The 16,407-nt window shown below is 42.2% G+C and overlaps 2 protein-coding genes across 2 annotated transcripts in view; one reads left to right on the top strand and one right to left on the bottom strand.

The window, feature by feature from the left end:
* The window catches only part of ALDH1L2 (aldehyde dehydrogenase 1 family member L2), a 54,459-nt gene extending 46,032 nt beyond the window's left edge, over positions 1–8,427 (bottom strand). Inside the window, exon 1 of the mRNA XM_059402195.1 lies at positions 8,255–8,427. Coding sequence (XP_059258178.1) covers positions 8,255–8,302 — 48 coding nt within the window. The 5' untranslated portion in view covers positions 8,303–8,427. The remainder of the gene's footprint in view (positions 1–8,254) is intronic.
* A 6,116-nt stretch (positions 8,428–14,543) lies between these two features.
* The window catches only part of WASHC4 (WASH complex subunit 4), a 62,026-nt gene continuing 60,162 nt past the window's right edge, over positions 14,544–16,407 (top strand). Inside the window, exon 1 of the mRNA XM_059402193.1 lies at positions 14,544–14,699. Coding sequence (XP_059258176.1) covers positions 14,639–14,699 — 61 coding nt within the window. The 5' untranslated portion in view covers positions 14,544–14,638. The remainder of the gene's footprint in view (positions 14,700–16,407) is intronic.

Genomic DNA, 16,407 nt, shown 5'->3' with positions numbered 1-16,407 from the left:
AAAATAAAATTTGTATTGACATACACTGGACCCAGGCTGGATTATACATAGTTAGTAGTGAAAATAATTTCACACGGAAGAATTCCTCTTTTCTCCTTTGCTCTAATTCTCCCAGTTATTCATCATAATCATTGGGATGGCATATATTTTACAAGTCATTCCAACTCCTTGCTGAAATGAAGCCAGACATTAACAAGTGTAAGTCTCATATTTAAAAGGAGTTTAACTCTGAGCAAGATCTGCATCAGCATGATGATGATTTTATGAGCTAAACTCATCTCTTAATTTCCAAAAGAGGCCAAGAGCTAACATGTGGTCTAGAACACAGGGGTCACAAGCAGACCCTAGAGCTAGACTACCTGAAGTTAAAATCTAGTGCCACTCTTGTTTAGTCATGTGGCTTTAAGCAAGTGACCAATTTCTGTTGCCTGTTTTCCCTCACCCATAAAATGGGAATAATAACGCCAACCTCACACAATCTTGATTGAAGTAGACTTATTAGGCAATAATAAGTTTAGTGCAGTGTCTGACACAAAGTACTGTTTAAGTAAAAGCTTCAATAACGTCTTAGAGGTTTTGCCACAGTTTTGTGTTTCTTCGTATGGTCCAGAATTCCAAAATCCTTGATAAGTGACCCAAATCTATTCACCCTCAAAACATGGAATGCTCTAACAGGATGTTCTTTATCATCCTTATAGGTTTCTTGTAAGTTTATGCAGAGTCCTTTGGCTTCAAACGTGACCTGGACCGACATACTGCTATTTATAGTCTTTATTTGTAGTATTTATAAGGACCATATGAATATTTATATGTATTGCTACAGAAAGATCAATGTGTTTGGTTACAGATGCTATTCCAGACCTTACTGTGAATTGTATGGAATGTACGATCTATGTACCATGTTAATTTTCCAACATGTGGATAATTCTGAACCCTAAAACATATTTGGTCCCACAGGTTTCAGATACAGAATTAAGGCCTGCACATCATTTCATTTCATTTAATCACTGCAACTATCACATTTTATTATCTCCCATTTTACACTGTTTTATGAATGAATAAACCAAGGCTTAGAAACATCAACTGTATCTTCACAGTCATACTAGCAAAAGGAAGGAGAGGTGGGATTTAAATCCAGTTCTGTCTGCCCTCACCTTGAGGTTTTGCTAAGGACAATCCTAGCCTGACTGACCCCCTACTCCAACAGGTCCAACCAGGATCCTGTAAGTCTACTTTAACAATTCCTTTAGGAAACTTTTATCTCTAAACCTCCAAGAGAGTGTCGAGAATCATTCCCAAGCATATGGCCCACTGATATACATCTAAAGGGTCTCATGAGAAGATTTTTATTATTGGTAATAAATAACCTTTCTCCCAACAATAGCTATCCCCTCAAGGTCCTGGAGACCTTGCTTCCAAAATTCCTTAGAGACTAACATCATCCCCTTTGTCCTCATCCACTGCTGAGTCCACCCCTACTCTGCCTTTAAAAACTCTGACTGTAATCTGGTTCGGGGTCCAAGTATACTTGGGCCCAAGCTTAAGCTTGTCAAATAAACCCTCGTGTGATTGCATTGGTGCTTGGCTCCTTGGTGGTCTCTCGAACGCAAAAACTCGTACATAACAAAACAATTAAGGTTTTAGTTAAAAAAATTCTTTTCCAGGGCCAAAGTTTCTATCCTCAAAGAGCCTAGAGCCTCAACATCTAACAAATATTTTTAAGCAAACAGATTAACTCTTTAACAATAGCACAGCTTGCCTATAGATAATACATGATTATTTCATCTATTCTTATCAAAACATCAAAATGTGCCATAAATATTCTACCTCCAAATCTTATCATTAATGTTGCTTTAAACAGAACTGACCTGTTGGCTATCTTAAAAATCTGGCTTTACCTCACACTGCGACCAACACCAGATATTTTAAGACCTCTAAAATACTACTCTTAGGATGCAAAAGAGCTAAGAGGCTGGGCTGACTCAAAGGAAATGTTACGAAGAGTTCAATTCCAGGTTCAACATTCCCTTAGAAAGACAGCATTAGGAGAAATGTCAGTATCTTTGGAAATTCTGCATTCATTGAGACACTTTCTGAGCTTCATGCTAAAGCTAAGCTACAGAGGTGAGTTTCCAACACAGAAACGCTCAGATTTTAGGATTATTAAGTGTGTTTACAGGGAGTTAGCCTAATTCCAGAAAACCAGACTGGGGTACCCTACCTCGGTCTTATTTCTCCAGCTATGATCTTAGGACTGATTGCAATGCTGGCGGAATCAGCAGGGAGAATGTGCTGAAAGTGTGGGTCCCTGGGCCCCGTCCCAGATCTACTGAATCCTGGGCCTAGGAAGTTGTGTTTTAACAAGCTTCCCATTGACTCAGAGGCACACTCGAGTCAGAGACTCTCTGATGCATGGAGAGCATGTGCCTACCCGCTACCCTAAAAGGTTCTGCCCTGGGGGAGTCTGGGTCAAGAAGCAGGGCTGGAAGTGATAGCAAATATTTGAACGAGACCCTAGTATGTGCCAGGCATTTCATATATATTTCCTCATTTTGATTGCCCAATGACTGCTGAGACAAGCATTCTGAAGCCACTTTGTAAATGGAGAAATTAAAACAGAGAGAAGATAACACACAGCCTGGAGTCAAACAGCTACTAAATGACAGCCTTCAGATTCAACCCCGTTATTAGTATCCATTATTTTCTCATAACACAGACCCTTTGATTTTGAGCTGGGTCTCATCAATTTAAATCTGAAAAATAAAAGTATCGATTTCATAAGGTTGCTATAAATGGCTTTATCAGGATAAAGCAGGTAATGCATTAGGGCAATGTGTGGCAGTAGGGAATGCTCAACAAATGTTAACTATTATTATTATTCATAATAATACCATAGGTAATACCTGGGTAAATTAAAAAATGGTGATGATGGATCTCTCCTGCTAGAAATGTGCTATAAGCCCCGCACGGCACTGAGCTCTGTTCATTAATTTAAAAAAAACATATCAACTAGTTATCATATGTCTCTAGGACTCACAGGAATTGTTTTTGTTGATGAGAATACACAAGGCTCCAAGGAGTCAAGTAAACTGCTAACGAGGGGCAGAGACAGAAGTCAAACCCAAATCTGCTCACTTCGGTGGATAAGCTTCAATGGCTTTCCTATGTTGAAGGTCTGTCCCGCCCCCCTTAATAAAGAAAAATATGGCAATAGGTTGATGGTGAATTGTGGCAAATAGCTCCATCTTTAGACTTTCTAAAGAAATACCCTGGTGGTCCTGACAGGAGGGATGGCACCATTCATTTGTGGGGTAGGTCTGGTGACAAAGAACATTCTTTGAGGCACACTTAAGTGCCTGCTATATTGGTGAGCAAGAACAAGGTGGGGGCATAAAATGACCCACAGCATTTCAAAATCTGGGTGGTAAGTGCTATTATCTTGGGGTTCTCTGCTGATGACATTCTGCCTTGGAAAATCCTATGGCAGGCAACAGAACTTTTCCTTTTCCTTTTTTTAAAAAGACTTTATTTTTCAGTAATCTCTACACCCAACATGGGGCTTGAACTCACAACCTGGAGATCAAGAGTCAAGGTTCTATGGACTGAGCCACCTAGGCACCCCCAGATTTTGTTTTTTTGTTTTTTTTTTTTTTTTAAACTATTCAATGTTTCATTCCCAGGCTATCCACACCCTGGTGGAATCCTTTAGGAAGCAAACTAACTGTTTAATCCAAACTGTTGTTTGGATTAAAATCCAAACAAAAACCACATGATTTTCTATAGAAGACTTAAAGATTCAGTGCTACCAGTTTGCCCTGATCCAAAGTGCTTTTGTGAAGCAAATGTTACCGTAATAGAACAGTTGGGGGTATAATCCCCATCAGGAATTGTGAGACCTGACAGTTTTTCATGAAGAGACTTTTCATAAAAGAATAAAACAAAGTCAATTTTTCAGAGAAAGCGAAGTGCCTAACACTTCAGAGAAAGGCGAGGAGCCTTTGGCACACGGTGCCCCAAATCATGCCTGACAGTGTGTAGGAGGTACTCAACTAAGCATGTTTTGAGTATTTAGCATACTCTGGGCCCAGAGGATGGGGGAGACTGCAAATCAGGTGCCAGCAAGAATGTTTTATTTGGCCCACAGAGCATTTGTCAAAAAGCTGTGATAATGTTTTGGAAGCTTCACTTAGCAGGCTGAATTTCTGACTTCTTTTTAGAAATCAGGAGGTTTGTCAACCATGGTCTATGTTTCCACGTAGCAACAGTCAGCTAGAGCTGAGCAGAGGCTACCCCCATTCCTCTGGCTGGACATGACCTTTCCTTCTATTTCGGTCAAATCCTTCATTTGTTTCCCCTGTTTGGCTTCTGTGGGCATTTTTCTTTGGGATCGCAACAGTCAAAGCACAAAGAGGAGTGGTCCCTGTGCTTAGGAGTTTACCAGTTAGCACGAAAGACACACAAATAAGGACATACTGACATCATAGTGCTAGGACAGGAGAGCATAGTGTGGGTGTGGAAGCCTAGTAGACTTCCCAAGAAGAGAACTCCATAACGGAATCTTAGAGCACTCATTTAGGGGTTGTCCAAGAGAATGGTGGGGATTATGAGAGGTCCTTGGGAAACTTCAGGCAGAGGGGGCAGCATTTAGAAAGAAATGAGTAAGTGAGCAAACTGGGTTCAATATTGGAAAGTGGAGAGTGAAGGCAAGTGACACTCTAGGGACAGTCAAAAGACAAACTGGGGAGAGTCTTGTCTATACCAAATAATTTGGACCTTATTGTGAAGACAGTGAGATCCACTGAACGACTTTAAGCAGGAGAATGACATTGTCTTACTTCTATGTTGACACACACTCAGGTGAGGCATGAATTAAGTTCAGATGGGCATCCCTCTAGTGTTTGAGAATTGAGCAGATAGTGAAAATAAAAAGCCTATCTAATAATCCGCCTCCATATATTGACAGGATGTAGCTTGAAATAGTGTAAAAGCCCATGTTACTTACTGTAACAAACCCTCAGACTAATAGAGGAAACAGATGTAAATCTGTGTAAGATTCAAACAGAACTCATGACACACCATAAAGGGCATATTTGTGCAACTTGATTTTCCTATTGCATAATCATATAAAGAATGTATCCATGAGGACTTTCTGGGATATCTGGCCAACATTTTTTTTTAATCACAAAAAGGATAACAGATTTTTAAAATAAGGATGTCTATGAACTTTTTTTTTTTTTTTAAGCAGGGACTGTTTCTTGTTTATTGTTTTGTTCTTTCTGGCCATGAGACTCTAAAAAGGTTATTTAACTTCTCTGGGTCTCAGTTACTTTATCTGTAAAGTGGGCATAATAATAGTACCTACTTCATTGAGATTTTAAGCTGGTGAGTATATATGTAAAGCATTTAAATTAGCACCTGGTACATACTAAGTGCTTTATCAATGCTATTATTATTATTATTTATTAATCATATCCTCAGGATTTAGAACAAATGCTCAGTACATAATACACAATTAAAGAGGGTTTGAAGTTGAATTGGAAGGTCTTAAAAACAAACTAGACACCAAAGCAGGGGGTTGGGTAATTCAGAAACAAGGATGTGGTTGCTAGAACTAGGGTATAAAGCCAGTACTTGGTTCCAAGAAGCAGGGATGGGTCCAGACTCTTGATTTGGGTCATAAGGTAACCTCAAGTTCTGAAACCAGGCTACGAACCCAGAACCAGCACCCAGACTTGTTCCAGACACTGGTAGAGGAAGTTGAGTAACAGTGCCAAATAAATATGAAGGCCAAATAACACCCACCACGGGGAGAAGTCAAGAGGCGATGAATCAGGCAAGATATTGGACGTGTATGGTAATAACTAATAGACAAAGGGTTTTATTATTTATAGTTGCAGTGGTTAAAAAGATCCAGCCATGTCATTAAGCTGAAATCATTACATATTTCTAAGTCCATTTCTTAAAGACAGGGAATGGAAAAATCGATTCTGTCAGGAAGTGTTATAAACTAGTTTTCCTGTTGGATTTTGCTAGGTTCTAAGAAGGTTTTTTTTTTTCATTCTGCTTTAGTACCAAACTCAAAAATACTGTGTAATTTTTTTTCCTTTTTAAAAATGAAGGTATAATTAACACACAGTAAAATACACCCTTGTCAGTGTATAGTTCTGTGAGGTTTGACAGACACCCAGTCACCTAACCACTGTTAGAATCAACACAAAGGACAGTTCCATCACCTCCCAAAATTCCTTCATGTTCTTTGCAAGATAATCTCTTATAGTCAATTCTTCCTCTAGCACCAGCTCCTGATAACACTTTTTTCTATCACTATAGTTTGACTCTTTCTAAAATGTCAGGTAATCCGAATCCTATAATACATAGCCCTTTGTGTCTGTCTTCATACACTTAGCAACTGTATTTGAGTTTTATTTATGTGGTTGTGTCTATCAGTAGTTCACTCCTCTTTTGTTTGAGTACGACTCCCTCATGTGGATGGATTTATCCACTGTCTATCCTGTCACTAAATGAAGGAAATTTAAGTTGTTTCCAGTTTTTGCTAATAATAAAGCTACTGTAGACATTCATAAATAGGTATTTGGGTAAATACCTAGGAGTGCCATTGCTGGGTCATATCATAGGTGTATGTCTAATTTTATAAAAAAAAATGGCCAGTTTTCCAAAATGGCTGTACCATTTTATGCTCCCACCAGCCATGTTTGATTCTGAACAATTCTTATAGAATTCCATCCAAAGAATGGCTCCCCATTTTCTATGGAGTAAAATATCCCAAGCACTCCACTTGTCATTCCACATCTTCCTTTTGGCCATAGGAAAACCTGTCTTCTTCCCAGTCAAATGTCATTGCTCTTCACATGAACTTCTGGGTACAGTCAGACTCAGACCCCTGACCCCTGACCCCTGACCATGCTTGGTGCTTCCCCACATGCATGTTTTTGTCTCTATCATTTGCCAACCGGCATGTTCAACTTTGGTTACTGAAATCTTATGTACAGCCCGCTATTGCCATCTTTGCATTCTTCAAGAATCCCTTCTGCCCTCCAAAAAAGGCAAGTCAATGAAAGGTGTTGATAGAGGAGGCCAATAAAACAGGAAAGCACAAGCGCTTGTCTCTGTGCCATCCTCCCCAGATTCCCAGATGCCACGTGGCAGGAGAAAGCTGAGGAGGAGTCCAGAGCAAGCAAAAGTTCATTAAGAGCAGCTCTTGTCTTCCTTATTTTTTAAAAAAGGTGACTACTCCCCAAATAACTAGGACTGGATGGGGGTAGAGTGAATGCTCATTATTTGGGATTGCCTGGGAAACAAAAGCTTTTTCCATGTATGCACCACTCGGCTGGTTTTTGGTGCTATTCAAGACTTCTCCCTGCCTTCAAGATTTTTTTTACATCTGGATATGTATACATGCACATGGGACCTTTGCAAAGAAGAGGAACCGAAAAGCAAATTCCTTCACAGCCCAGAAAGCATCGACTTCCTATAAAAGAGATAATGTACGTGAGATGGATTGTTTTTCCTTCCCTAAACAGCTTTGAGTCTGCTTAGATGCAGCGAGGCATCTCTTCCCGGGCCATATGCAACGTGTCTGCTCTCTTTCCATTTCTGGAGGAGCTGATGCAATTCTAAGGCGTTGGGCTGGGCTACTGCTCCGTTCCTAGGCTACAGTTAAATAGTGTTCCAGCGTGGTTGCTTCTGCAGCGCTGGGCAATCCTAGCAATCTTGCCGCCTGCAGCTCAAGAAAAATGAGCCTGCAGCCACCAGCTCCGAGGGCCACTATCTGAATGGGCCCTGAATGCCAGTCTGGAGCGCTCACACCTCTTAGGCCGCCCAGAAGGACCCGGCTGACTTGAACACTACTCTCCCTCCTCGGTCCTGTACTTCGGCTCCATCTCCAGACCAGGGATCTCATGATTGAAATGAAAAACAAGAAAGGAAGCTGACTCCGTCCCCGCTGCCAAGTGGCTGTTCCCACCCTGTCAACCCCAGCCAGACCGTCCGTAGATGTCAAAAGCCGCATCCTCAGCCCCGTTCCCCGACAAGACAAAGGCCTGCCTGACAAGCCTTACCCAAGACCCTCTCCGGATCCTTCTCTGCAGTCTCCCAGTTTTAAAAACGCTGTCTTGGCTTTCAGCCAAGTCTCAACGCCGTGCCCGCCCCCAGCCCCGCCGACTGGCCCTCCGGCCCCGGGGTCTGGAAAACAGCCCCGGGTGACAGCCAGGAAGCCCGTCCGGGCCGGACTCACCTGGCCGGTGGAGAAGCGCCGGAGCGCCTGGCTGCCTCTCCACAGCATGCTGGAAGGGAGCCCTCGGGCGGGCCGCGCGACAGCGAGGGCTCAGCCTGGACGCGGCCTGCAGCCTCTGGGTGCCCCGCGGCGGCAGTCGCGACTCGCTGGGTCCGCGAGTCTCGGGACCCGCCCACGGCCCGCCCCCTCGACTGGCACGGCCCCGCCTTCTCAGCTGGCCGGGCTCGGATGGCCAATCCCCTGCGACTGGGCGGGGCCCCACTTCGGAGGCACGCTAGTACCTCGCGGGAGGGGCGGCTTCCAGGCTCCGCCCGGGTTCTTAGCAGCTGGGGGTCTTCTACCAGTTACTCAGACCCTGTGAGGCAGAGAGGGATTTGCCTTATTAATGGTGGATTTGACATCCCAAGTCATGGCCATAACATCGCCCTGAGGAGGCAAAGATACGAAAGATAAGGGTGGAGACACCTGGCTATGTAGGATCCTGATACCTATCTTGTAAGCTAATAAAAGGATTTTAAGAAAGACTGTGTATAAAGCACTTGGCAAAGTGCCTGGCACAGAGCTGGTCCCCAATAGATGACAGACAGATAGATACCCACCCTTTCCCCTTATCTCTCTAGAAAGAATGCTCAGACATGCTTTAGCTAAGCGCTAGTTGCAAACAGAACTCCTTAGCCTGGCATTCAAGGTCATTAGCAATTTGGCTTTTTTTTTTTTTTTTTTTTCCTTTCTCATTTTCTTGCTGCTCCTTTGCACATGTAATTTAGCTTAACTCTATAGTATATGCTGATTCCTCCCTGGACAATGGCTCCCTGAAAAGCTTATCATCTGTCATTTGTCACATCTCAGCATGACCAGATTCCTTCTTTTAAGGTATAACTCAAGGGCCGCCTCCTGGAGGCATTTTTCCTGATTTTCTCCTCCCTTAACCTCCTTATTTCCCCTAAGTAATCTTTCACTCCTCTGAAACGAGAAAGATTTTTGACTATGCATCTCTTCTGACATCTCATTCTCTTATTGGTGTTTGTGTACCTATCATCTGCTCTACTGGAAGCTTCTTGCAGGTTGAGTCCATGTCTAATTTATCAGGATTTACAATATCTAGCACTTAGCAGAGCTCAAAAAGTACTTGTTGAAAGAGAATGAATGAATAAATGAATGTGTTTAAAAAGGAGAGAGAAAATAAATCCTTAAAGCCTGGAGAATGGCAGCAAACATCGAGTTTTGCTCTGGAAATTGCCCTTTGCCAATTCAACCCATTTCCCTGAGAGCATTTTGTGACTTTTGGCTAGCTTTCTTTAAGCTTCCAAATGCTGATAATCATTTTTTTGTTGTGATCTGTGTATACTGGGAGAGGTGGGCAAGAAGTGTGTTTTTTTTTTTTTTTTTCTGAGTAGGGGTTCCATAGTTATATTCTCCAACTCCCAACTTCAGGATATGTAGACCTTATGTCTATCCACATATAATGAAATATTAATGATGTCTAAGATTTTCTTCTGTGAGAATTAAAGATATTGTTCTCTTGATAACTAGTGGTTAGACCAGAGGCCATTCAAGTTTGACAAACAGAAAAGCCCTGCCAACCTAGATTTCTAGACACAGCAAAAATGAAGGTGAAATAAAGTCATTTTTGTGTCTCCCTAACAAAAAGTTGAGAGAATCTGAGGCAGGAAACCACTTCCAGATTCATTCTATGAGCCCAGAATTACCCTGATACCAAAACCAGACCAAGACATGACAAGTGAAGAAAATTACAGGCCAATATCTCTAATGAACATAGATGCAAAAATCCTCAACAAAATATTAGCAGGCCAAATTCAACAATATCTTAAAAAAATCATTCAGCATGGTTAAATGGGTTTTATTCAAGGGCTGCAAGGGTGGTTCAATATTTGCAAATCAATTAATGTAATACATCACATTAACAGGAGTAAGGATAAAAACCACACAATCTTCTCAAATAGATGCAGAAAAAGCATTTGACAAAACACAGCATCCACTCAGGACAAAAACTTTCAACAAAGTGGGTGTAGAGGGATTATACCTCAATACAATAAAGGTCATATATATAAAAAAGCTCATAACTAACATTATACTCAATGGTGAAAAACTCTAAGCTTTTCCTCTAGGATAAGGAATAAGACAAGGGTGTCCACTCTCCTCACTTTCATTCAGCATACTACTGGAAGTCCAAGGTGCAGTAATCAGACAAGAAGAAGAAATAAAAGGCATCCAAATTGGTATGGAAGAAGTAAAACAGTCACTATTTGTAGATGATATGATACTATATATAGAAAACCCTAATGACTGTACATAATGACAATATATAACTACCAAGTTAACAGAGTGTAAAATTATCAAGGTAATATGTAGAATGATTTTTAAAAATCAGTTGAAAAGAAGACGAGAAGGGAGAAAGAAACAGAATAGCTAGGGGGGGCGAAATGAAATTAGTAAAATGTTAGGGTTAAGTCTAAATATACCAGTAATTGCAGTCAATGAAAATGGGCTAAACTCTTTAATTAAAAGGCAAAGATTGTCATTGCTTCAAAAACAAAATTCTTATGAGAGCCATAAAATAAAAAGATTCAGATAGGATGATTTTTTAAAACCCACTCAAATACTAAAGAGAAAAAAAATCATACTATTGTAAAACTAAATAATTATTTGCTCTAGTACTTGGCAAATAGCAACAGTGTGATCTGCTTGACTGTAAATGACCAAATGACTGGCTGGTGTACAAACTAGGTATTGCTTTTTTGACCTACCATCTAAAATCCACCTCTCAGGATAATAGTATCCTCCCTTCCATGTGAAGATCTGCTTCTCCCCCTGTCTCCCCTTGTGGTTCCTATGAAGTTTTCTTTCCCCCTTATCCCCCTGGGATTCAGGGGTGGGGCATATGACCTACAATAAGCCAATTAGTACATCTCTCCCATCCCCTTAATTATGATGATTGGTTCAAATTATGCACAAGATCCTAGTAAGGCTAATGAAGTCCAGCAAGATCTAATTCTAGGACTTCTGTTTAAACTTTCAGTTAAGTGTACCATTTGCATCACTTTTGGTGTTGTGATAAGGTGAACCTGAAGCTACCAAGAGCTACCCTATGGGTCCTAAAGAATGTAGCAAAAATTGCTGAAGAGATAGAAAAGAAATAGTGAAAATCCAAGACCTGACATCATTTGAGTCCTGAAGCCAAACACATGTGAAGGCCCATCCCACCACTACATGTTTTAAAATTAACATACAATTAAATTGATTTCATTTTTGCTGTGTGGTTCTATGAGTTTTAATGTATATAAAGATTCCTATAATACTGTAGTCAGGATACAGAACCATTCCATTCCCTACCCCAAAACTCCCTTGGCCCTTTGCAGTCATGGCTAACCAACCACCCTTCTCACCTTGAGAATCTGTCTGTTCTCTGTCACTGTGGTTTTATCTTTTCAAGACTATCAAACGAATGGAACCTCATAGTATATAACTTTGTAGATTTTCTTCATTCTGCACAATGCCCTGGTGACTTGTGCTCAAGTTTAGGGATTTTCCAGAACAGAAGAAGAGTTCTTCTGTTACTGACTTCTATATGATTCCATTGCAGTCAAAGAATATAATCATCACATTTCAGTCCATTCAAATGCATTAAAATTTGTTTAATGACCTAGAAAATGGCCTTCCTCGTATACTTGAAAAAAATGTCTACTTTTACTGTTGTCGTGTAGAATGTTTTGTAAATATGATCTAAGGAAAGTTGGTTGAGTATTGTTCAACTCTTTATTCTCTTATATTCTGTTTGTCATATGAAATATTGAGAGAAGTATTAAGATTTCCAACTATAATTACATCTATTGTTTCTTTCTATTTTGTCAGGTTTTGGTTAATTAAATTTTATTGTTCACCCACCCCCAAAAAAAGAAAGGAAAAAAGTTAATTCATAATCTGGATTCTGTTACATTCTTAAAAAAACTACTGGGGGTTTGATTGATTGACTTATTTTTTTTTTTATGATTTACTTATTTGTTTGAGAGAGAGGTAGAGAGGGAGAATGAGCTGGCGGGGCAGAGGAACAGGGAGAGAGACTCTCCAGCAGACTCCTTGCTGAGCACAGAGTCCAACTTAGTGACCCTTCTCATGACTCTGAGATCAGGACCTGATCTGAAACCAAGAGTCAGACACTTAACCGACTGTGCCACCCAGTCGCCCCAGGGGACTTTATTTAGAAAAGAGTGAATTTGCTTGGACTCAAACCCTGCAGAGGGCAGCAGCTTATATTTCTGTTCAATTCATTTAGACAACAGTTTGGCCAAAGTTTTTGCTCAAAGTTTGGGGTTCACCTCCTTAGTAATTCCCTTGATTATCAGTTTTCTCTTCTAAATTTCAAGCTGCTCTGCCAGCCCAACCTCTGTTTTCTGCCGTCTGGAACCCACAGGGCTTCAGGTTTTTCCTACCCAAGGTGCACATCTGGTGGGGAATATAGGCATCATCAAAAGGCAGCAAGCATGCCTCTCACCTAGTGCAGGTGTTTTTAAGGACTCTTGACTGTGATTTCAGTAGGCTCTCTGCACGCAGAGATCTGCACAATGTTTACACTAAGGTTTTGAATCTCATCTCTTCTCTGGGTCCCTTGCTTCAGGATGCTCCCCCGAATTTCCAGTTTCTCTTCCAACAATTCTGAACTTGGTTTGCTGCCCCCTTGAGCTGGTGTTTCATTTCTTGACTTGAAGGGGTGGGGGACACTGTCAGGCAGAAAACCACAAACTCATAATTCTTACTAGTAAATTCCGAGTACACTCAGAATTCTGAATCATTTTGCTGTGCTTTTCAGACTTCATTATCTTTCAGATCTTTTTTTTTTTTTTTTTTTTTTTTTAATTTGACAGAGATCACAGGTAGGCAGAGAGGCAGGCACACAGAGAGGGAAGCAGGCTCCCTGCTGAGCAGAGAGCCTGATGCGGGGCTCGATCCCAGGACCCTGAGATTATGACCTGAGCCGGAGGCAGAGGCTTAACCCACTTAGCCGCCCAGGCGCCCCTCTTTCAGATCTTTTAAAGTAATTATTATACTTTGTCTACTTCTCTTAGTTTTTAACTTCAAGTAGGTTTACTTGACTACTTTTTGCTTGTCCATTTCTAGATGTGTTCTTTTCAATTACTTTAACATGCTAATTAAAAGATTTTTCTAAGGTATGCTTTTTAAAAAAGGATTTTATGTATTTATTTGTCAGAGAGAGAAAGAGAGCACACAAGCTGGGGGGGGGGGCGGTGGACAGCAGGCAGAGGGAGAAGCAGGTTCTCTGCTGAGCAAGGAGCCCAATGGGGGACTTTTTAATCTCTAACACATACTCTCCCAGTAGACCACTATCCTGTTAGTGAGATTTGAGTTCTCTTTCTATGCAATTACACCCACATATGCACAAACACGTTTACATGAGTATAAATGCAACCACAAATACACATTACTCCGCAATCACCTTCTGTCAGTTTCCCATGTCTCTACAAACGCATTTCATAATATGGGTGTATGAAATTTTAGGTCATTATTCCCTACTGATGCATTTTAAGATCATTTCATTCGTAGACATCCAGTAATACGTATTAAAGACCATGCAGCAATGAACGCTACTGTGCAAACATCCGTATACATGTAGAATTACTGGGTAGCACAGTTCCCCGCTTGCGGAAAAGCCAGTTAGCAGGTAGGAGCCTTTTAGAATACACTTTAAAGAGCGCTGCTTCTTCCCTCTCTGCCTTTTTAAGAGGAGAGGGCGGAGGATCCGTGAGGGCAAGGTAAGCAGAGTAGTAAAATTCCTCGCTAGGGTGTTCGTAAAGTAACTCCGCCTCTCACCCACCGTTTTATTCTCAAGAACAATCAGCATAGGACTTGCAAGAGGAGCGACGCAGCAGCTCGGATGGTGGTGACGGAGAGGGCGTCGGCAATTCCTGCTTCTTCCAAGCGCCGGGACAGCGACCCACTCGAGGACCACGCCCTCCTGTTGAGCCGTTACCCCATCACTTTTACCCTTCCCAGGCTAGACTGATGGAACAACTCCCCAGGTATTAAAGATGGCCTGGGGACAGCAGGGCGAAGTCAAAGGCATCGATATGGCTTGAGATGTGAAGTGAGTGGTGTCGAGGCCCAAGTCACCACGGGAGGACGCCGCGAGTGCCACGGAAGATGTAACGGCCGCCTCTGGCCACCGCAGCCGACTCGCTTTCCCAGCAGCCCCCGCGGCTCGCTGAGGCCTTGAGCCCGGCCTGCCCTCGCGAGCGGGGGCGGGGCCCGGGCTGGGGCCGGAAGTCACGTGCCGTGACAGCCGCCGGGGTGAGGCCGCCGTGGTCGCCCGGGCTGGTTGGGGCTGTGACTGGGGGAGGTGCCGGGGTGATGGCGGTGGAGACTCTTTCCCCGGACTGGGAGTTCGACCGCGTGGACGACGGCTCACAGAGTAAGAGAGCTGCGGGGCAAGAGCTGCGGGTGGATGCTCCCCGGCCCGCCTCAGCTCCGGCAGCGCTCCTGCGGGAGGGCTCTGCGTCGTGGTCCCCGCGCAGCCCTCCGGTTCGGGACACTTGCTGCCCCTTGGGGTGCGAGAGGGACGCGCTCTCGAACGTCACTTTCGGGGTTGGGGTCCCGGGGGCGGTGCGTCAGGCCGGCCGAGGCAGGGCTTGGCGTCTGGGGCGGCGGCTCTCGGTTGGAGCCCGCGGTACCCAGAGCAGCGGCGTCCGCTGTCCCCAGCCCCGGGCCGGGCGGGGCGCGCCCAGGGCCCAGTAGCCCGGGGAGCCGAGGCCGGCCTTGCCTCCGGCCTCACGACGCTTTCGCCACCTGGGCTGAGCGTTCAGTTCTAGAACGGGCAGAGGTCGGGTTCCTGTTTTCGCTTTCCTGTTTTTCTACTTTTTCCTCCAATCAACTTTTGGAAGTTTGAGTATTTTTTTTTTCCTGCATATTCGTATAACGTACAAGACAGGGAGAAAGCGCTCTTCACACGGTAAAAATAAGCAAGCGAATGTCAATTTATCTCCTCCTATGCCTTTTACTTAGATAAGTGGTGTTTTTCAGGGATGTCATAGAGCTTCCATTGCACCTAGAAAGGCTTCAAAAATTAAGCAACTTTTATTTCACAAAATCGAATTGTTTCATTTTGAACTTAAAAGTCAAAGAACCGTACCAGATTAAGTTCCATGAAGCAAAAGTTAGAGGCAAATAATTATTTTGGTGAAACTCTACTTAAGATTAATACAAGTTGGTAATCTGTCTCTTCTGTTTAAGTGATATAGGAGAGATTGGGACCTACTGCTTGTGAATTTGTTTTTTTAAACGCAGTTTCCCAAAAGGTTGAGTGTCATTTTTTTTTAAGAAGGTAAATGTAGTTTTTAAAAATTCCACGTGAATTTTGCTTAACTTTACAAAGAATCCCGCAAAAACTTGCATGTAATTAGGTTTTAGTAGCCTCTGAGAGAAGCACGAGCTTAATTCATAATGGTTTGCAGTTTTTCATAAAATATTCCATAAGGTATTAGCTCTTATGCAGCATTAAAAAAAAATCTTGGTGGTAATGACAATTTCCTTTAATGTTTTTTGTGGAGAGGATTCTGTATTTACTGTTACAGAGTCAACTGCACCTTTTTCATATATGGAGTTTTATGGACAGAGTTCTCCTACTTACGTATCTTCAAAAAATTGTAATGAAAATAAGTTGCTAGGTTTGACAGTGGTTCAGCTGAGAGTAGCATGATGTGATTCGGTCAACAGACCATATCAGGAACTGTACTAGGCATTAGGGATGGAAAGATAACAAAGAATGTAGAGATGAGCCTGTAAATAGGGTTTCTGGGATTTTACTCTTGAAGAATTAACGTGGATTCCTTATTTCAAATCTTTTTATTGTAATTTTTACTATTTTTACAACTATTCATTATTTTATCAGCAAGAAACTTTAATGTTACTGCAGGTTTTCTCTTGCTTACTCTTTCGTGACTTCCCAAACAGACAATGCCAGCATGCTTTTCTGGCATTGTCATTAAGAACTCATTTGCTGATTAAATGCAGCTTTGGTTATTTCCCATGTAAATGAGAATTAGGCATGTACTTACGATTTCAAGAATCTCTAGAAGTTATTTAGTTTGAGCTTTAGGGAAGAGAAGAATTGCCATCCGTTC

Source organism: Mustela nigripes, chromosome 6 (genome assembly GCF_022355385.1).
Source record: "Mustela nigripes isolate SB6536 chromosome 6, MUSNIG.SB6536, whole genome shotgun sequence".
NCBI lineage: Eukaryota > Metazoa > Chordata > Mammalia > Carnivora > Mustelidae > Mustela > Mustela nigripes.
This window is presented reverse-complemented; position numbering and strand designations above follow the sequence as displayed.